The 23,817-nt window shown below is 37.4% G+C and overlaps 1 protein-coding gene across 1 annotated transcript in view; it reads right to left on the reverse strand.

Moving 5' to 3' along the window:
• Positions 1–6,484: 6,484 nt before the first annotated feature.
• Positions 6,485–23,817, reverse strand: part of Tango6 (transport and golgi organization 6) — a 198,186-nt gene continuing 180,853 nt past the window's right edge. The window contains exon 10 of the mRNA XM_067151139.2: positions 6,485–6,810. Coding sequence (XP_067007240.2) covers positions 6,622–6,810 — 189 coding nt within the window. The 3' untranslated portion in view covers positions 6,485–6,621. The remainder of the gene's footprint in view (positions 6,811–23,817) is intronic.

Genomic DNA, 23,817 nt, shown 5'->3' on the forward strand with positions numbered 1-23,817 from the left:
GTGGTGGGGTCATTTGAGGCGAATGGAGGAGGATAGGTTACCTAGGAGAATAACGGGCTCTGCTATGGAGGGTAAGAGAAGTAGAGGTAGACCAAGACGACGATGGTTAGACTCGGTTTCTAACGATTTAAAGATAAGAGGCATAGAACTAAATGAGGCCACAACACTAGTTGCAAATTGAGGAGGCTTGCAGACTGAACGCTGAAAGGCATAACAGTCTATAATGATAATGAATGTATGTATGTATATATGTATGTATGTATGTATGTATGTATGTATGTTTTAAGCAATAAAAATGATCAAACCCTTATTTCAATTGAATTATGCATATTATTTCATAATGGTGCAACTTTACTATTTGCAGAATTTTACGAAAATTGGCCTAGTCAAGTGCGGCCCGCGAACATGACTAAGGTTTTCAAAATGGCCCTTGAGCCCTTACAAATTGGAAACCCTTGTTCTAACATCACTAATTTCAAATACGACTAACTTAGAAAAATAACTTTGCACTTAATAGTGTTAGAAAAAAACTGGGAACCTATCCAAAAAAAATAAAAAATAAAAAAAGAGTCAAATCTTACAGTTGTTTAGAACATTGCTATGACTTGGACATCAGTATTTTATGATCAATGTCTAGTCTATCACAGAAATATTTTAATTGTTACTTATTTTTAATTATGCATTATTTAGTCACAATATTTTATGGATGTAAAACAATTTTAATTAACAAATTAATTATAAGAAGGTTCAATGTAAAGACTCAACCTTGAGATAATCGTTTAAAAAGGCGGAAGATGCTTGATGTAACGAACGAAACATTACCTGTTAATGTTTGTATTGTAATAAAATGTCCTAGAGGCAAACCTTTTTATGTATTGAATTAGGTGGAAAATAAAACAAGAATTGTAACTATTAGTAGTAAGTTCATTAGGGGTAAAAAAAAAACATCGTAATAGTTTTATGCAATTTGTTATTCAACCAGGCAAAAAATAAAATAAATATATAAATCTCAAGGTCAAAGTCAGTAAAATTACCAAAGTTTTATTGTTTCTGAAATAATGTCTGAAAAATAGTCTAATACCTTAGTTACTGAGGTCAGCTCAAATAAGTAACATATCAAGTCCAATGTCATACAACATACAAAGCAAAATCAAAATCGCTAAAAAATGAAATAAAGGAATTGTATATTTTAAAAAATCCTTATTAAACTTGCAACTATATAGGTACACTTAAATGTAGCTAATTTAACAACCTCATTGAAATAGAATTCCACCCAGCAGCATACCAAAGAGAAACTTGTCAAGATCTTAGAAAAAAAAAGAAAAATACGCTAGTAAACAAGTTAGAACAACTAAAAGAAACAAATAATAGGTCAAATAAACGTGAAGTCAAAAAAGAAAAAGCCCATTTCACCACTATTAAATACCCCCAACACAATTAATTTATCGAACACTAAATTTTCTGATCAAGAAATGGATATATTAAATAAAGGAGCGAAATTCAATTGGTCCAACCCATACAAATAGATCATCTAACAAATACAATAGCAGAAACAGAATTTAATATAGGAAAACTGCCAATAAAAACACAAAATGATGTCAAATTTGAAATAATAAAGAAACTCCCAAATTTAGTGAAAGGAATGAAAATTGGCTCTAATCATGCCCTATCAAAGCAAATAAAGAATCTGAAAACCAAAATAAAAGTTAATAACGTGATTGTAACTAAAGCAGATAAAAGCGAAACAATAGTTCTGGTAAATGAAGGCGACTACATCAAGAAAACTGAAGAGTTTTTCTCTGACAAGTCCTATACTGTGGTGAACAAAGATCAAATCCCTAGAATCCAACGATGTTTAAAATCTATCCTTAAAAATTCTTATTTGTATTTAAAGAACAAGAGCAACAGAAACTGACAAACATGAACCCAAAAATACCAAAAGCAAAGGCTATGCCCAAAATACATAAAAACAACATACCCATTAGACCAATAATAAATAGCAGGAATAGCCCCACTTACAAATCAAAATTTATACACCAATTAAAAAAAAATTACAAGTTTAATAATACTTCTTTAGTCAAAAACTCTATAGAATTCTGTAAAAAATTAAAACAGTTCAACCTGCAAACCCATCACAAAATAATCTCGTTTGATATCACAAACATGTACTCAGACATACTTACTAATGAAACAGTCGAAATAATTAAATCCAATTTATCCAAATATAGCAATTTAAGTAAATTTGAAATAGAAGAATTTATTAAATTACTAAAATTTGTATTAAATAACAACTACTTCTCTTTCAATAACAAGATTTATCACCAATTAAGCTTAGCTATGGGGCACCCTAGCTCAGGGACACTGGCAGATATTTACATGGATAACTTGCAAGAATCTAAAATGAAAGCAAATATAGAGGTAAGTGGCTGAGGTAACTGGATGACAAGTTTGTAATAATATACCACCGAAAAAATAACAGTACAAAAATTCTAGAATTTTTAAATAGGGTAGACAATTGCATGAAATTCACCAAGGAGGATGAAAACAACGGTTCATTAAATTTTCTAGATGTGACCGTAATACGTACAGATTTTGGATTTGACTTTCAGATATATAGAAAACCGACACACAGACCAATTACAATAAGAAATTATTCCCTTCATCTGAAATCCCTTAAACAGGCATCCTTTTTCAGCCTAGTCTATAGAGCCTTCAAAACAGGAACCAGCTGCAAGCCTGTGAATAGTCGCACACCAGGTGTGCGACCAGTCACGGGGCGAAGAACCCAAGTCTTAGGTGGGAAATATTTATTTATTTATTTAATTTTTTACAATTTTGCTTTACGTCGCACCAACACCGATAGGTCTTATGGCAACGATGGGATAGGGAAGTCTTAGGAGTAGGAAGGAAGCGGCGTGGCCTTAGTTACAGTAAGGTACCGCCCCAGTATTTGACAGATGAGGAAATGGGGAAAAAACAGAAAACCATCTTCAGGGCTGCCGACAGTGGGGTTCGAACTCACTATCTCCCAGATGCAAGCTCACAGCTGCGTGCCCCTAACCACACAGCCAACTAGCCCGGTGGAAATCTTATTATGCTGGAACTTCTTAATTTTTACTGTACTTGTTTTTTCCAAGAGCCCTGAAGAACACAAACGCCATCCACAAAACAACTGTCAGACTATGGGATTCTTATTAACGCAAGTAAGAGCATTTTAGCCTCTCCATGTGTCACCTTCTTGTGATATGGAGTCTCTGCTGCAGGCACCTGACCGCTACCAGTCCAGATCACCGCCCTGCCAAACTTCCCTATTTCAGGGACAAACTGTGACCTCAGACCTTTCTTGGGAATGGTGAAAATCTAGAGTCCTTACCTTTGGTATCGAAATATCAGGTGCCTCTCAACGCAACAGTATCCAGTCTCTGTGGATTGTGACCTGTACCTTGGACATTAAAACTGGAAAACACATTTAACGCTTGAATAGCGAGCCTAGCCCAAGCAACATTCCTAGTTCATCCAAACTCCAACGCGCCACTGCGATTGTTTACCGATGCTTCCAACACAGCCATGGGAGCTAGTCTGTAGTAGTACATAAACGATGTGTCAACTCTTAACTTTCTACTCCAAGAAGTTTCCACCGAAGTGAGTGGAGCAGGTAGCATGCTATTGCAAATTACTTGCAATCTAACACTTCCAGCATTTCTTGGAAGCTCGCCAGTTCACACTGACCACAAACCACTTACTTACACATTCGAACAATGCCATGACAAACTTCTGCCTGTACAACTATTACAGTAGTCATCAACGGCACAGTTCACTATCAACATTGAGCGTATTGAAGGTTCCTTGAATGTAGTAATAGACTCACTATCTCATGTAGAATTTCAAACACCACCTTGATTTTAACTTCATTCCCTTATAAACGGTGATTCATCACTTTGCTTGCAGCAAGTTTAGGTTTTTGGAACCACTATCATCCTTTTCTGTGACATCTCAACAGGCAAACCCAGATCCTTCATCACCACACCCTACCGCAGATTAGCCTTTTCTTCCCTTCTTCCTTCTTCATGACCTGAGCCATCCTGGTGCCAGAGCTACTGTCCGTTTGGTATCAGAACACTTCGTGTGGCCGAACATGGCAAAGGTCTGCTGTGCATGGATTCAAACCTGTCAGGACTGTCAGCGCACCAGGGTTACACGCCATACTAACACACCAATGGCCAACTTAAAAACGCTAACTTCTTGCTTCCAACACATCCACATGGGTATAATCGGACCACTCCCACCAGCTGGGAATTACTGTTACTGTCCAACAGCTATCGACCGATTCTCTCATTGGCCAGAGCCCGACCTCTGTACTGCAGAAGACTTTTCCAAAGCATTTGTTGTATATTGGATTTCATGATTCAGATCACCACCGACCAAAGTAGGCAGTTCAAATCTCAGCTGTTTCGGAGCCTGGGGATCCTGATTGGCACTTCAAGATCCCGTATGACTAACTGGCATCCATGCCATAATAGCCAACTCAAAGCAGCTATCGTGTGCCATCCCAGCATGGTCTGGCTGCAAGCTCTACCAAGTGCCTACAAAGGCAACCGGTGCTTCCTCTGCTGAAGTAGTTTACGGAAAACCACTCTGTCTCCCCAGTGAACTACTGTGCGATACAGCAAACGACCGACCAGAAGACACTTCCGACTTTGTAAACAAACTATGGCAACAAATGCACCAATTGTGTCCAACACCAGCCATAAGACATGGTCAACACTCCATGTTCGTATTCAAGGACACATGAACGTATGTGTACCTGCGTGATGATTCAGTAAGTGAAGCTCTACGATCTCTATATTCTGGTCCTCACCAAGTACTGAGTCGCTTGGAGAGGACAATAACTATCCAAATCAAAGAAGTCTGACTCCATAGAATGGGTAAAACCTGCTTTCTTCCTGAACGATAATGCACCTGTTTCCAAACAACATACAATGCATGGACTTCGTAATATCTCAAGAAAGATAACTATGACAACATCAACCAATGACTCTACACAGGACGAAGCAGCCCAAGATCTGGCTGACAAGTAAGATTCCCAAACCATTCTCAGCCTTAGTCACATCAAATCTGTGAGGCTCCAGCCACCGCTGAAACTTCCAGATTTCTTTCATCCGTAGCTCTTAGTCTTCTTCCAGGCCTGGATGCTTCAACTCCGAAAGAGGCTAGTGTGGCAGTTCTGCAACAGCGCTAGCTCGGTCTCCCTTGAGGGGGCATTCCACAGCCATAAAAGTGCAATTAGGGCACAGTATCAACCATGGAAGGGCAACGAGCTTTCATGACAGTCACTAGGCGAATAACTACAACTGTGTAACATTATTTCCTTGCTGGGATTTTGATAGATTCTCAGGTAAACAAGTGGCATGTTCATGTACGTATCCAAATCGTAAAGCAGTAAAGCTTGTCCACAAATCCGCATGGTTACATACGATAAACTTCATCGTAATTACGCATTGAGAATCAGCATTGTAGTTACTGTGTGTACATGTGAAGGTGTGTATCACTTTCACAAAACCAATAATGTTCAGTGACGTTACCATATGCTGTTCCTTCTGCAATAGCCTGAGAAACTTACTGTCTGGCTTTGTTTAGCCAAGCTTGTCGTCCACTATAATTTGAACACTATTATCTTGAACTTGCATGCTGTTATCTGAATCATTCCATATCAGTCCCCAATGGGGGCAGGGGGTATATATTCGACAATTGCCCATGTCATGCTAGTTGATGTGTCCATTCACCACCCTTAAGCAACTGACAACCTTCTTTCAAACGTCCAAACCACAGAAATACTAATATATGATTTGTGACCCATTCTCTCATTTTGAAATTGTCACAATGCAAAAGAAAAAGAAAAGAAAAATCATTGTGTGCTGAACCCCAATTTTACTACACACATGCAAATAAACTATGGAAGACATAACAATTACTAGAAGCCAGTGTGAAGTATAAAATATTGAGTAAATAATGCAGCAACAAGAATAATAAAGACATAATATTTAAACTAAAAACAGGGAAAGAATACCAAAATAATGTAGGGAACTTAACAGAAAAATACAATCTGTAATAGGGGATTCAACAATAACACACAGGAAGAACAGTAACATCCATGTTACCAAACTAACAGAAATTCTGCATTTAATAACCTAATTTACGATGGGAATATCTTCAGGACTGTAAAACTTGAACAAACAAGGAAACCATACAAGGACAACTGAAGGCAGTTGAACGATATTAAAATGATAAATAAGAAACTTTATAATTGCTGTAGAAAGAAAATAAAACTTCTTTATAATAAAAACAAATTTTACATATTGAGGAAGGACTGTGGTGTAAGGAAACTTCATAATCACCTGCTGTCGTAGTAATCTTCAGCCTCTCTTCTGTGACTACAGGTTACATTTAAATTTGGTAATAACTTGTACATCATGGAAACTACAAATTATTACACGTCAAGTTTTATTGTTTAAAATATGATAAACAAAGCAGCACAGTGAGAGTAAGAGAAAGCTTGTCTTGCATTCACCAATCACCTTCCTAACTATACAAGACTAGATTGTGGCAAGATTTATCTCTACACTACACTGGAGGAGCATCCAACACATACAACTTCTTCTCAAGTTTTTGCTGTGGAAATACAAAATCCAAGGTTGAGCTATTGAGTTCATCAAGTGCCAACTGGACATGGAGTTTGATGACATCATCCTTTTCTTTCTGGTATACTAGCTTGAGGGCACGGTATAACTGCAGCAACACATCACTCAAAACCTGAAACAAATGGAATAATAAAAAATAACAATCATCACCATCAATTTCCCTTGCCCAACTCCTGCCAAGTTTCTGGCACTTCTCCATCATATCCTCTATCCTACCACCATTGTTCCTCCTCAACTGTGTTCCAATCCAGATTTCTTCTAATTATAGTATTCTTGATAGTTTTCAACCACCTCAATCTAGTCATCCCTCTTGCCCTCCTTCCTTTTATCTGGGTCTCCATCACCCACTTTGGTATCTTTCCTTCTTCCATCCTCGTAACATCCAAAGCTTTTGAACTCCAATTCCTTCCTATCATTCTCATTTCTTACTCTGACCTTTCTTGCCTTTCCTATCATACTTAAAAATTTAATTTCACTGGCCTGAATTTTAGGGATGGGTTGCGAACGGAGTCGCGCAGAATCAAGACGGCTGCCTCTGGAACAGACACCCGACTCCAGTGTCGACTCCACAGATGCACTAACACCATCTAACAACAGTTTTCAGAACCGCTTGGAATTATAAGTCCATGTTCCTCCCTTGATAACTTGTGATACGATGAGTACAAGATTATTACTAGCAAGCAAACATTAAATATTGTTTTGGGTTATTATCATCGTTAATGTTGTAGGTCTATTTTGGCGACGACGATGATGCCGATAATGATAGTAGTAATAATAATCTGATAGCTATCAGAGACACTAAATCAGAAAGCCCCTGGTGAGGATGGTATACACACAGAGTTCTTCGCTCACTGTGGAGAAAAGGCTCGTGCCTGGCTGGCTAAATTCTACACTGATATCCTCGAAAGAGGCAAGACACCAAAACTATTCAGACAGACAAAGATTATTGCCTTGCTTAAGAAAGGTAAACCAAGTGAAAAACCGGAGAGCTACCGCCCTATTGCCTTGCTCAGCGTTGCATATAAACTACTAGAAAGACTTCTGCTCAACAGAATTGGTCCCGAAATACTCAAGAAAATTCCAGTGGAACAGGCAGGCTTTAGACCACAGAAGTACGACAGATCAAGTTCTGTCTCTTACAACCTACATAGAAGCAGGCTTCCAAAGAAAACTCAAGACCTCAGTGGCATTCATAGACTTGACTGCAGCCTATGACACAGTCTGGAAAGATGGATTACTCTACAAGTTCCTGAAAGTGGTCCCATGTAGGATAACTGCACGACTCCTGAACAACATGTTGAGTCAAAGACAATTTCGTGTGTACAATGGGACAGCTGTAAGCAGCCAAAGACCGCTGAACAACGGTCTGCCACAGGGGTCAGTTCTCGCTCCTTTGCTGTTTATATATTGCAGACATGCCAAAGACACTTTCAAGGAAATTCGGATACGCAGATGACTGGGCACTTGCTATCAGGGACAAAAAAGTTGGGAAAACAGAAGAGATCCTGACTGAAGACCTCAAGACACTGGCACACTACTTTCAAATTTGGGGACTCCAACCAAACATCAGCAAAACTGAAGTTTGTTGCTTCCACCTAAACAATAAAATGGGTAACAGGGAGTTAAATGTGTACATGGACAACCAGAAATTGAGAGAATAGGTACCCTAAACATCGAGGAGTCACACTGGATAGAACACTGTCTTATAAACAACATCTCCTGAACGTCTCTGCCAAAGTAAGAACTCGCAACAATATAATTCATAAGCTGTGTGGAACAACTTGGGGATCTACAGCTGCAACTCTGAGGTGTTCAGCTTTAGGGTTGGTGTACTCGACTGCTGAATACTGTGCTGCTGTTTGGCTGAATAGTGCCCACACAAACATCATAGATACCAGCTGAACACTACAATGCGTCTCATCACTGGCACAATCAAATCTACTCCCACGCAGTGGCTACCAGTGTTAAGTCATATCCCTCCCCCAGATCTCAGATGTAAAGATGCTCTCATAAGAGAATTCAGTAAAATAATGAATAACCCAGAACTCCCGATACATAATGACATCGACGATGCGAATATTAATCGTCTGCGTTCGAGAAAACCACCAACTAGAGATGCCATGAACTTGTGGAACAACAACTACCAAACTTCTGCTGAATGGCAGAAGAGACTCAACGAAAAATACTGCCCGACAATGCCTTCTGTGAAGAAGGCGCCGCCACCTGGTTTCAACCTCCCTCGAAGACTATGGTCCGCACTGAACAGGATCCGAACAAACCACAGGAACTGTGCAGCCTTCCACTACAAGTGGAACAGAATCCCAACGCCTGAATGTGACTGTGGCGCTACACAACAGACAGTGAAGCACATCATCGAAGAATGCAGGACTAGAAAATACAATGGCAGTGCTAGTGACTTTGCTTTTGCAACTCCAGAGGCTATAGGCTATATAAACAATTTGGACATATGTATATAGTGTGGATCTTGTAACAATAGACGCTGTACCTCTAGCCATACGCTAAATAAATAAATAAATAAATAAATAAATAAATAAATAAATAAATAAATAAATAAATAAATAAATAAATAAATAAATAAATAATAAAAACACTTTTAAATAATCGCCAATATTCGCAGGTCACCTACAGGTGTCAAATTGAAAGACCTGCACCTGGCGAGCTAAACATGTCCTCTGACACTCCCGGCACTAAAAGCCATACGCCATTTCATACCGCCAATATTAACTTAGGTGATGTAAAACAGAAAAGTAAAGGCGAGTGCATCATAATAGTAGCCTCCGCAGTCTAGGGAGACCTCAGGATCGATTCCGAGCAGGTCAGCGATTTTTACCTGTATCTCAGCTTTCGCGATGACGGTGAGGTAGAGGCCCTAGTCTAAAAAGCCAGGAATAACGGTGGAGAGGATTCATTATACTGACCACACGTCACCTCGGAATCTACTGGCCATAGGTCACTTGGCAGGCCAAGGCCCACCAGGGCTGTCGCGAAAAGGGTCTTTTGTAAATAATAATAACAATAATAGATTATGAGAAAATAGGCTTAAAATCACGAATATGAACTGCGATTACACAAAAAAAAAAAACTTGAGTACATAGAGTAGGGTATAATATCAGCTAAATTTAAATCTAAGAATTTCATTTTTTGTCCGTATTGAACTGAGAACATAAGATAAGAAACTTAAAAGGGTCCACTTTTTCAATACAAATAAATGATATAGTTTATTTACAACATATATTTATTTATATAAGTATTTTTATGTTTTTTATGTTTATATATGTTTTTTATGTTTATATATGTTTTTTATGTTTATATGTTGTAAATAAACTATAACATTTATTTGTATTGAAAAGGTGGACCCTTGTAAGTTTCCTATCTTATAATATCAGCTTTCGCTATGACGGTGAAACATGCGCAAATTATAATACGGGCATTATTGGTATCGTTCATTCGTGAAACGTCTTTTGTGGAACGAATATTATTCAAAGTTCATTGTCGCACTGTATAGCCTTCAACGTGTATAGGAGACAGCATTGGTAGGTTTGGTTAAGGCTTCATTCACAGTGTTTTTTAATGGTTTCATCTATGTTCTAATTATGTTAGTGGCTTTACCCATATTAGATTTGTTTTCATCTTTCATGTGCAATTCATAATTATTTAACATCGATATACATTTATCAATTTCCTTATCACGACAAATAAAGACGAAATTAAATGCCCGTGGTCTACTCTGGCGATACTTTCTGACTTGACACGTTTTATTTCAACTACACTATTACGCTCGTCGTCTTAGTAAAGATGCCGCACTTCATTCTACAATACTCTTAAAAATCCCAAAGGGAAAATTAGCATAAACATGCGTGATATTTCATGTTATTTTCCGCGCTTCGACATGCTAGCGGCCCCGCAACAAGAGTCGAGTTAGCTTGGAGTCGTGAGGCTTCATGCGAAGCAAGCCCGGTGTTAGGAGTCGATGGAGTCGACACTCTCGATTCCAGGCTTCAGTCGCGCCCATCCCTACTGGATTTTATTCTCCTGTCTTTTTTTTTTAGTAGGTGTCCATGGTCTCTGCTCAACATGTCAGTACTGGGCAGTAGTGCATCTTATACATCACCTCTTCAGACTTCAACGGTACTTCCCTTACTCTACATAAGGTTTCTCACACTCAGATTGCATTTCCCTGTTAACCCTTTTACTCACCTACATGTCCAATCCCCCAACCTGCACCAGTTCGCTTCCGAAGTACTTGAACCTTCCACAATTTCATGGTTTTATCCCCTAATTTTTGTAATTCCCTTCCCTTTCTCCTCTAGTTAACACCATTGTCCTACTCTTTTCCACATTGATTTTCATTCCGCAATTTTCAATAATCTCACTCAACATATCACGCTGCCCTTGTACTTCCTCTCTGTTTGCTCCCCACAAAATAATACCATCTGCGAACAGCATTACCTTCAGTTCCATGTCCCCATACTTTTCCTTTATCTCCTTCACAATTTCATCCATAACTAGACCTGACAAAAATTATAGATTTTCCATAATTTGTACAGATTTTATGCTAATATTACAGTATTATAGTTAAGAGCAAATTTATTACAGAAAATGAATGTTTTTTTTTTTACTTTTCAAATGAAAGAAAAATGATCAAAAATGGTTTAATATTAAATGAAGCACCAGGTGATATTGTTTGTAATATCTGAAGCCATCTCTTTTCAGTTTTGAATGTTATAAAATTAAAAAAGGTGATATTGTGACATCACAATGCGCAAAGAGCATATGCGCATTCCCATCGTACCTCATTCTGGTCATCTTGGTTTGTCTCTGTTCTTACCTTTAGCGGCTTTGCAATATGCCATATTCATTCAGTCAGTGATCTTGCATGATTCTCGTCCTGGCTTTCTTATTCTAATTATTTTGTGCTGCAGAAATGAAAATACTGTGCTGCAAAAGTATGGTCATGCTTAATATTTAAAAAAAAGTGTTAACCACGTGTTCTGTAGTCTATGGTGTTGTGATTTTTCTGTGGCCCATGACGGTAGAGACAATTGTATAAAGCACATTGAATCTGTGAAACACTCATCACAAGGGGAAAATAAGGCAAATAATAAACCAACAATAAATGTCTCTGTCAATAGTTCATAAAAGCATTACAAATGCAGTTAATTCTTACATCATTTCTTATACAACATAATGTTCCTATTGCAGTTTCTAACCATGCAGGAAATTTGTTCAAAGCAACATTTGCAGATTCAGAAAATGCCCAAAAGTATGGTTGTGTCAGAACAAAAATTTCTGCACTAGTAAATTTTATGGCCAGTAACACAAACCAAGACATAGTTCAATATTTGAAGCACGTCATTTTCCTTAGCTACTGATGCTACTAATGATCCCAATGATGTCAAACTTTATCCTTGGGTTGTTTTGTTTTATAATCTAGGCATGCATTTTACTTTTATCGTTAGAGAATGCTGAAAATAAAGGTGCACGTATTTTGTTGCTTGTTAACAATGAATTTTCTTCTCTAAATATTCCTTGGGAAAATTGTACAGCTGTTGCTTCCGATGAAATGTCGATAGCTTGGCTAGCTAGCTCGACTCATGTCAGCAACAGTTTTTCAACACATTGCATTCTACGCTTGGGTGGAGAGAAAGGACTTCATTAAGATAAGTTCCAGATTTCAAGTTCCTAAGTATTTAAACAGAAATAAACTTAAATATTTATACAATTCTAAATATCTGAGAGTGATATGACAGAATCTGATGTTCTTTCAACAACGAAACAGGTCATTCTATTTTAATTAAGTGGTTTCTTTTGCAAGTATAATACTGTTACCATACATTTCCTTTTTCAGGCAGTTTATAAATTTATTACTCAAAATTAGTTTTGGCAGACTCAAGAACCTAACAGTTATAAATTAACTGAGTCAAAAGAGAAAAGGAATGGCTTCAGATATTACGTCTTAATGCAATATTTTCCTCTGATGACATATTTAATTGTACTAGGACTGATGTTGCTTGCAGTAAAGTAGCAAACTTAACTCATTGGCATACTTTGCCGCCTGCCAGGCGGCCGTGCGTGCAGTGACGCAGTGTGCTTTACCCAGTGCCTGGAGGGTGGTTGTTTTCTTTCACGATTTGTTTAATGATTTGTATCTCTTCATTGAAATCCGTTGTGCTCATTGGTATGGAAATAGTTCTGTGTATCATTGTATTCAATCCTGCTATTTTGTGCATGTATGGGTGGTTTGACTCGTCCATGGTGTTGATAAACTTAACCATGATAGGTTAGCATGGTTGTTTGATCCGTATTGACTTGTCTGAATCTACTACAGAACTATTTAAAATAGTTTTACTTGAGTCCGCCTTGTCAATACACCTTATAATGAAAGAAAACTATCAAGTTCTGTAATAGATTCGCCAATAGTGTGCGACGTCTGAGTGGACTTTCTGTATACTTTTTGTAAGATCGGTTGTCATTATTCTTGTTGATTGTGATGTCTAAATAGTTTATTTTCTTGTTAGTTTCTGGCTCCATTGTGAAACTGATGGACTTGTGTAAAGAATTTAGTGTGTTTAATAACTGGTGTGCATTAGTGATGCCATTATCATATATGCATATGACATCATACACGTATCTGCTCCAGTGTAAGATTCCTTTTGAATGCTGGCCCATTAAGAAGATGTTTTCACAGTTCTTCAGAAAAAAGTTTGCTATTATACCCGATAATGGTGAGCTCATGGCTAATCCTTCTTTTTGGCAATAGATTTTGTCATTGAATGCAAAGCAATTTATGTAGTGTTGCTCTACGAAGACTAATAATTTCTTTGGTTTCTTGTAGAGAAGTATTTTCTTTAAGAAGATTTTCGATAATTTTAATGGATTCATCTATTGGTATGTTGATGAACATGTTAGTGATGCCAAAGGTTATCATACGTGTGCTCTCTTATTTAAAGTTTATTTAGTTCTTTAATTAGTTCTAGGCTGTTTTTAATTGATCTGTCTTCTTTAAGTGAAATTTTCTCTTTTAGAATTAGGCTGTTATTTGTTTTACTCGTAACTTGGTGCATCTTTAAAATTTACTATTGGTCTAATGGGACACGAATGTTTGTGTATTTTGGGGAGAGGTCTCAGTATGGGGAGTTTGGGATCTTTGATGGTGAGGCTTTCTTTTTCTTGTTTTGTGAAAATAAAGTCTGTTTCCTTGATAACGTGTTTTATTTCGTTTTGAAATTTATTTGTAGAGTCACATTGTAATTCTTGAATACCATTGTTGTTGATAAATTCTATTGTTTTTTCTATGTACTCCTCTTTATTATGACTGTTGTGTTACCTTTATCCGTTTTCGTGATGATAAGGTTGTCGTTTGTTCTCAACTGTTTTTAATGCCGAGTACCGAGTGGCACAATTCGGTTGTTTGGTGGAATTTTCTTGTGCGATTATTTTTAGGGCATAGTTGGTGGCTACGTTTTTAATTATTTCTCCTTGTGGAGAGGGTAATTCGTTGCAAGCAATTTCTACGTCAGTGATGAGCTGTTTTATGTTGTTTTCGTGAGCTGTTTTAAGTTGTTTTCATTATGACGTTCCTGGCAACTGAATTTGAGACCTTTCTCTAGGATATTTATTTCATTCTTTGAAAAGGTAGTGTCTGATCTGTTGATCTAGGGTGAAAATCAGCAAGCTTGTTGTGGTTATTGTTTTCTGGATTTTTCTGTTTAATCATTAGGTTATGCTTCCCCTCCCCTCTCTGCAAGCAGTGTGCTTTACCCAAAATTTTCCATGACCACAATCCTGAAATAGTGTTTGATGACAATGGACTTAGCATCGGCAGTCTAGATAAGTACGTATGATTTTCATGATATCATCATCATCATCATCATCTGTAGTTTCCAGCTGTTGGCTGGGTCTGCTTTCATTATATCAATACTTGTAAATTTATTTTTTGTCATTACTGGTTCATGTTATCACTAAAAACACTATCATTGACAAGTTTACGCATCGTAAATAATACTGTACATATATAAGCATGTTTTAAGCGATTTGATAGAATCTGAGGATGTTCTTGTAGAACGAAACATGTCATTCTTTGTACAATAGTGTATATTCCAAGAACGAAACATGTCATTCTGTGTATCATAGTGTGTATTTTTATAGGTATGTTTATAGTATTATAATTTATATTGTAATTGCTGTGTGTTTGACAGACTGAACAGTTTGTTACATTTAACTAAGTCGACACTGAAAAATATGGCTTCATTCTTAACATATCATGGGAGTGAATTGGGCAGTGATGTAGTTTTAGAAAATTAATCAACTTTATTTACTAGCAGTGAAAATTATACATGCACAACAAAAAAATTTCCAGTGAAAGTGATGACGCGTTTGAAAGTGATGATAATGAAGTCAATTCTGCCTACAAAAAGACAAAGGAGAATGGCTGGGAATGGAATAAAACCCATCATAAACAGGACCCTGCCTCCAAATCCCTCCCCTCTACACATATTTCAACATGTGATTCACAACTCTTTACGGGATGAGATAGCTACTGAAAGAAACAGTTTTGCCGATCGGTTATTCACAGAAAGAAATCCCAACTCACTCTGTATGAGTTCACTGGGAACATTTCACAAGACTTATAACCCTAAACCATGCCATGACTGTGTTGGAAAGCAAAACCGGCGAAGAAAGTGTAATGAGATATGACTGTGAAAGTATTTGGTGGCTTTGCATTTCCATGAGTGTTTTAGGGTGTTTCACACCATTAAAATTTACAAATTGTTCTTCTGGGTGCTCCACTTCATCACATAAAACAAGGGCATGATTAAAATTCAGTATGTTATGGATTACATGTATGAATCTTAACAGTAAAACTGTATCTTATGCATGAAAAAATGGTATACATGTGCATGCTCAGTACATTAAAATGAGTATGTCAATGGGTTAAAGAATGAAAGTGGTCAAATGAGGTATATCACACTCAGTAAGATGATGATTTATCATTGCCACACAATAATGCACAAACAGAAAGAATCTTGAACACTGTAAAAATAAATAAATAAATTTAAAAATCAAACTGAATTTAGGTTCTTACTAAATAGAAATAAATTGCCATCTCTCCTCATTGAGAAACTGAAGATGGCAACAGATAGTACTGTACGTTTCAAGAAAATATTCACAGAGAAGCAGTTATAAGCCGTGAAACATACTACACACTATATATAAACCGGAACAGGTATTTAAACACAAACATTTCTTTTAGGTTAGGTATAATATAAAAGTGAAAATCTGAGGCATCCATCGTATTTTTTTACTCTTTATTGCGTGATTACCCTGATTGATTTCCCACTGAAAAGATTGGCAGGTCTCCATAACCATTATGAACAACAGTGGTAACAGCATGCTTGTAGACATCCCAATATGGGCTTTTGAGCTTATGCCATGTCAAGTTTTACAGAAAACTTTGCTCCGTGTCTTCAGAAGAAAATTTCGACTGTTCACAAGAAAGACTTCTACAGTAATGAGGGTTTGAATTTAAGAATGCTTTACCGTTGGAGCTGTAGGGGTATGCTCATTTGTCACCACGTGGCTAGCTGTATGCTGGCACAGTGCTCTAAGTGGGAGTTGACAACAACATTTAAACTCCAATTAAGATGTTCTATCACATCGTGTGTGCGTGAGAAGTAACAGAGAGGACATCAGACAAATCAGGGACTAATGTGGTAGAATTGGATCGAAACTAATAAAAGAAGATGCCACAAAAGACACCAGAATAGTATAGAACAGAGCTGAAGAATGGAAAAACAATATGTGGAGAAAACCAGAGGATGATAATGATGCGAGATGGTGTGGGAGGTGGGCATAATGATTGTACACATGTTATGCAAGTATGACACTTAACACACTGCACACAGCTTGGAATGAACCTTCTGCTGATGACGAACGTACAAATTTAGAATACACTGAAACGGAATAACACAGGACGGGGAAGAGAACTACCTACGAAAATCTTTAACGGCTGGCAACCACGTATTACTTAACTGGTAGCCAGTGTCCCTGTTGAAATTGTTAGTATCTTTACGTATTACCACAGCTTCCCGGATAATCCTAAAATTGTAGTGTTTAGTGTGGGTAAGAGTTTGAACATCTTGGAACACGACGACATGATCTGACGATAGGGCATGCACAGCTTTTGCCGACTTGTCTGGCTGGTCGAGATGGATATTTCTTTGCTGTTCCTTGATGCAAGTCCCAATGGACCAGCATGTTCAGCCAATGTACACCTTGCCCCAAGAACAGGGAATTTTATACACCCTAGGGTGTAATAATGGGGACAATTTATCCTTGCTTTTATTACCTAAACTGTGAGCAATTTTAGTGACAGTGCCAAACAAGGTTTTTACATTGTGCTAGCAGAGGACCTCAAAGGATCTTAATTCCATAAAAATTTTGATATGAAAGTAAAAGGTAAAAGGCAAAAGACCCAGGGGAAGACCACAAGAAGATGGCTGGATCAGAGTAATACAGATCTGGGAAGAAGAGTGAAAGATGTGGAAGGAGTGTTTTAACAGGAGTGGTGGAAGGATAGAAGCAGATGGAAGTCACTGATCAAAAACCTGACCCAAACTTAATTCGAGAAGAAAAAAAATCCCATATAAACATAGCCTTCTTCAACTTGGTCTTGAAAGAATATTTTCCAAAGATCTTAATTAATTAATTAATTAATTAACGAGAAAATAAAAAATAAAATAAAAGCAGGCACCGATAAAGCAGAGGTAGAACTGGTAGTTACAAAGATGAAATTTGGAAATAATGTGGGAACAGATGAACTGTAGTAGAAATTATAAAAGCTGCAGGATTTTTGCTATTGTAGGATTACAACTTGCACAAGAGTATAACAGAGAAATTGTTCTCAGATGATTATCCAAAAGAACTATAATAATTTTCAAGAAAGGAGATAAGATACATATTAATTCCATAAGAATCACAAACATATTTAAAGTGGTCAAAACAACAGAAAAAATACTACAAAGAATATGGAAACATGGACACGACTAACTTTTGGTTTCAGATGTGGAAGATCAATAGTGAAGCCCATATGGAACTATGCAAGAGTGTTAGGAATACGGGGTATTTCTATGACTTTCATGAAGGAAAGTCCTACAACCACTGTATTCACCAAGTCAAAGTTCAAGACAGAATGGTACAGAAAGGTAATACATACATTATATATATAAAAAGGTATGTACTTTTAAAGGTGGTGAGGAATGGTAATGATCCTCTATATTATAACAACGAAATAGACATATTAAAGAGGTGGAGGTTAGAAAGAAATACAAATGGTTGTTGAAGTAGGACGGATTGAACAAACTTATCAGGAAACTGAATTTAGCAATGAATTCAGCTATACAGATTTCACCCAGAGAACCAGTCGCGATGTAAACATAAGCACGTGCTTGGGTTAATGTTTATTGGTTAGTGCTGCCGCGGGACACCTACGCAGAGACATGAAACTAGTTCGTTAGCCACATCATGGCTAGTGCGATCCTAGATGCAAAATGTCCAAAATATAATTCCACAAATAATTTAAGCCAGAGAAATATACAAAAAAACTATGTGTATTCAATCTTATTTAATATAAACAAGCATTTCAAATTGAAGAGCACCAGGGACGCATGCGCTCATGCTTCACCCGCCATTTTGTTAAGCTGTGAGCTTGGGAAGCAAGCAGATACAGCGAGTGAGTGGAACATTACTTGTTCTTGTGCAATATGGATCACCGAGTTGAGTTCATTAAGCATCGCAAAGGGAAAACTTTGAAAAGTGGCGAGAAGGCAATTGCATTGAATGTGTTTCATAAATTTTGTAAGAAATACCCGACTTTAGCTTTAAAGGATTTGCGAAGCTGACATCTGAGTTCACTTGTGTTTCGAAGTGGAGCATTAACACCGCACGCAGCGAACGACTGCACCAAGGATTGGTAAGAACAACAGGGAAATCGAAGAAGCGCCGACTTGGAAGGCGTTCGTCCTTTCTCATATCCTGATTAGGTAAAGTACTGTACATTTTATTGTTTTAATATTGCCTTTTCTATTCTATAAGTTCCTCGCTAGAATTTTATTTGATTAGAATATTAAATGTGTGTTTTACTTATATGCACTGTTATGATTGATTTATTACATATTTACATTTCGGCCAAAAATTCAAATTTACCTTTCTTTTCTGATATGTTAAATATCGAGATGGTATTTATCATTCATTGTTGTTTATTTCTCGTAGACAGTGAATATAATTTGTGCCGTAATCCGCATCACAATTGCGTGTCAACTACATGTTGACGTCAGTGGTATCCGGCAACAGTCTATGTAGAGGTAATCCTGATGTAATCGCCGCAATCAAGCGAAGTAATGACAGTTTCAAAACTGCCCACGTGGTTACTGCCATGTATCCGGGAGTAGCCCAGTGATTCTCCAATCAGCGTTTAGACCGCGGATGGATACTTACGGATACACATTTTTCTTTGTTTACATCAGGTTTGGTTCTCTCGGTGACGGGAGAATAAGTGTAACATGATGGCTAGCATAATTGGCAGCTGCACGAATTTTAGCACAAAATGAAAAGCAATGTATAGGTACTTTAAGGCAGAAATCCAGGAAGGACATTCCAGGAATTGTTAATGAAAAAGGGGAGTATATATTTGAGGATTTACAGAAAACAGAATTATCTAGTTGTATGTGAAGAGAGTTTGATATAAGGACACTATCTAGGTACAGAAGGTGACATACCAGTCAAATATAGTAGAAGTCCGCTATACTGAGTTCGGCATATAGCAAGAACCCTGTTATAACGACAGTTTTTTCCTGTCCCTTGAAAATTCTTATTTGTATATTAGACTGTGTATTATCCTTTGGTTGCAGTGAGAATCGTATCACTGATGCACCCATTACTACGAGCGATTAAGCACGCGCTATTTTTTCCGTTATTATGTACTCCAGCGATTATACTGAATGCGATCAATCATCTTTGGTATAGTTTTCTTGCGATGTGCACTAGCGAGTTCCCTCGTTGACATTCAAAGGCAATGTCGGGGTCGATTAATAATACCTATCAATTGCTGTTCTGTAAAGAAAATTCAAAATGAAAGACGAGAACTTTCTTTGGTAATAAATGCGCAAATAACATGACCGATAGCAGTTAACTAGTTGGAAATAAAGGCTGAAGTAAACGATCGCTTATAAGAACATGACACCTCAAGATATGGCATACTGCATCACCAATTTCAGAGGATAGTTCATATTTTATCGCACCTGGTTAAATTTTGCAACGGCTGTTCCCATGTAAATTGATAGCGAGAAGGTGATCATTTCTCTACTGGTGCTGTTTTCATGATACATATATGGTTAAGTTAGGTTAAGCAACGCTGTTTGAATAATAAAACTGAAACATTTGCCACATAATGTGTTCAATCAACTTCGGTATCGTTTTCTCGCTACGTGCACTAGCAACCTTTCTCATCGATGTTCATGGGCGACGTCAGAATTAATTAGTATTATCCATGAACTGCTATTCTGTAAAGAAAATTCGAAATGAAGGAGAATGTTTTCATAATAAATGCGTAAATTGCGTAGCCGATGGCAGTTGTTAACTTGTTTGAAATAAAGGCTGCTTTATTTTAATGCTATACACCAAAATTAAGCAAAAATGTGATACATCTCGATGTATGGCAGAGTGCATCACTGATTTCAGAGGTCAGTTTATATTTTCTCTCGTCCAGTTAAATTTCTGAAAGGCTATTTCCATTTAAATTTATAGCCAAAAGTCGTCCTTTCTCTACTAGCGCTGTTTTCATAGGTTAGGTGACGCTGTTTGAATAAGAAAACTGAAAAGTTTGCCACAGAATGCGATGAATCATCCTTGCATACTTTTCTCGCTGTGTGTGCTAGTGAGCTCTGTCGTCGACATTCAAAGGCAATGTTTGAATCTATTAGTAACACCTGGTGACTGCTGTTCTGTACAGAAAATTTCCAAATGAAAGAGAATGTGTTTTTGGTAATAAATGGATAAATAACATGGCCGATAGCAGTTGTTAACTCGTTAGAAATAAAGGCTGAACTAAACGATCATTTAATTTTAATGCTATAAGCGATAATGTGATACACCTCGAGACATGGTACAGAGCATCATTGATTTCAAAGGTTAGTTTATATTTTGGGTCGCGTAGCTATCGGGGAGATTGTGGATTCAAACCCCACTGATGGCAGCCCTGAAGATGGTTTTTCGTGGTTTCCTATTTTCACATTAGGCAAATGCTTGGGCTGGACCTTAATTAAGGCTACGGTCCTTTCCTCCCACTCCTACCCCATTTCTATCCCATCATTGCTGTATGACCTATGTGTGTCAGTGTGACGTAAAATAAATTTATATATTTTTGCGTCTGGTTAAATTTCAGAAAGGCTATTCCGATGTAAATTCATACCAAAAAATTTATCATTTCTCTACTGGCGCTTGAAAAATGTTTTCATGATACATATATGGTTAACTTAAGAATTATAGTGTGGATATCTTCCATGAAAATGAGAGTCCAGAACAAACTAATTGTCGTTTCATACTGATATTAATCTGTGCCCCCCCCCACCTTACAAAAAATTGGATGTAACGACAATCTGCTCTAGCGAGTACAATTTTTCAGTTATGAATTCTCACTATAACTACTTCAAGATAAAGGAATATGGCAATGGCGATATGGAGTACATTATACTGAAATGTTTCTATTCTTACAAAGATATTTACTAAAATATACAGTATTTGAAAACTAGAAAAGCAGCACGGATTGACAAGATTGGGGAGAAATTTTTGAGGTATGCATAGCACATCCAGAAAGTTCCATTTGGTAATAAAATCAAAATGAGTGCAGATACTGAGCCCCTATTCCATGCTCAGGCTGATTAACATGACAAATTAATGGCTAAATTCCAAATATACTGAAACGACAGCCCTCATAATTTTATATTTCATTCAGTAAGAAATCTGGTAACTTGACCGGATGCTCATGGCGCCAGCTGTATGGCAGGATTGTTAGGCTAAGACCTTTGTGTTGTGAGGGAAAGGGAGTGCAGCCATTGGTTTCAAGCCAGGACGACCTTGACAAAGTTATATTTGAGATCAGGGATAAACCCGGCAGAATGATAGAAATGTTAACGGATGCAATACTGGACGCCCGACGTAAAGCTAAAGTGGGCTTAACCTAAGCTGATTGATGCAGAACTCTGATGTCTAAATTTTGAAGTGAACGAAACAGACGTGCAAAATCAACCCGATGAAATGCTGGCATCATTCTAACATTTAAAGGTGATTAGAGCAAGTGGGACTTGAGTGCCCCAAACAAGGATGAGATGAAAAGAGAATATGAATTAATAAATACTAGAACACTAGTTAAGAGAGGAAATATTTAGTCTAATTGTGTCTATTGTGCCAAGTCTACGTGTGTACGCAAGTCTTTTATGTCGTGGAGATAGAGACGGGTCTTTGTTTTAATAACTGAAGCTGGATGCGGGAACTTGATTTTAAGACAATCATTATCATGGGAGTTAGAGAACATTTAACTCGGAGAGGAAAATTTAACTATGGAAGAAAACTAATGACCCTGTTAAGAGAGTACAGTTTTTATAAAGTATTTGTCAGTGAGATGGTTAGTCAGCTATGAACAAACAGTTGACTTTGCTTAGACATTAGTAAGCATGACAGGGGGAAGGAGTTTGATAATTTCATACAGGTGGAACTTTGTAAATATTATGGTGCAGTGATACGCCAGATAGATGCGACACAAGTTGGTCATGAACTTGGGAAATAGACAGCTAATTACCTGACTCAGGTTATGTAAGCGAGAACTTGTTTGGGCAGATAAGAAGGAACTTCATTAGTAGGTTAGCAGATAAATGGGGAAGAGCAATTCAACTCTTATTACGTCACACAGGTTGTGCATTACGTGAAATTATCAGTGCCATGTGGTCTAGGCAGTGTCAGAGTTGACGAGACTCAAGAAACAATCCACTTGCAGTGAAGTTGTGCTGCATAATATATCGATCTATATGCAAGAATTGTCTCTGTTGTGGTTTCTGGTGGGTGTTTGTGGCTTATTTTGATGTACTGACCTAGTATTGGTGTTGTCTAGTAGTTTTATGGTCTTTATTTGCTGTTATTGGTGTTATATTTGTGAAAGTTTTTACACCCGAAGCGGCAGCCATTTTGAATTTACTATAATGGTTCCAGAGATGACACTAGATAGAAAGGCAATTTATTATATATCTCTATAAATTCTTGCCCTAAGTGTCAGCCATCTTATCTGATTTAACATAATTGCCATAGAAACCACGATTCATATAGGTACTCTACTCTACATATTTGGTCTTGCCTAGATCACAGAATCTGTATTGTTTAATTACATCTATGTCCTATCTAAGTAAACCATCTCTTACTTAGTCATCGTTAGGGCGGGGTCGATGTTGCTTCACGTCCATAGGTTTTAACCTTGAAGTGCCCTACACGTGTCCCCCGGGTGGTGTTAAGAAGGCAACATACCTGGCTGCTAGACAATCTTTCCAGATCTCCTGGCTACACGACAAATACATACCAACTGAATAAGAACATGACACAACACTATATAAAAAGCCTTTTGCAGGGCCAAACATCTAGAAAACCAGGACCAAATATTAAAATATGTCAACTAAATATTGAGGGCATTAGAAGAACCAAATGTAAAATCTTACAAAAGATGTTGGTAAAGCATAATATTGATGTGGTTGCTTTACAGGAAACTCGTGCAGATAGTGAAGATCAACTTTGTTCTAGAGGGGAAAATACGAGGATATGACATCATTGGCGCAAAATACCATCATGCCTATGAAGTAGCCACATACGTCTGGAATGATATTGAAAATGCCCATCTGCTATCAAGTTCTACGAATGACAATATTCACTCAGTGACAATCAAAATTGGGGAACTAATCATATGTAATATATACAAACCACCAAGCTCCCCTTGGCCAATTCACGTTCTTCAGACGTACCAACATCCTGCAGTCTTTGTAGAGGACATTAACAGTCACCA

The sequence above is a fragment of the Anabrus simplex genome, chromosome 7 (assembly GCF_040414725.1).
Source record: "Anabrus simplex isolate iqAnaSimp1 chromosome 7, ASM4041472v1, whole genome shotgun sequence".
Taxonomy (NCBI): domain Eukaryota; kingdom Metazoa; phylum Arthropoda; class Insecta; order Orthoptera; family Tettigoniidae; genus Anabrus; species Anabrus simplex.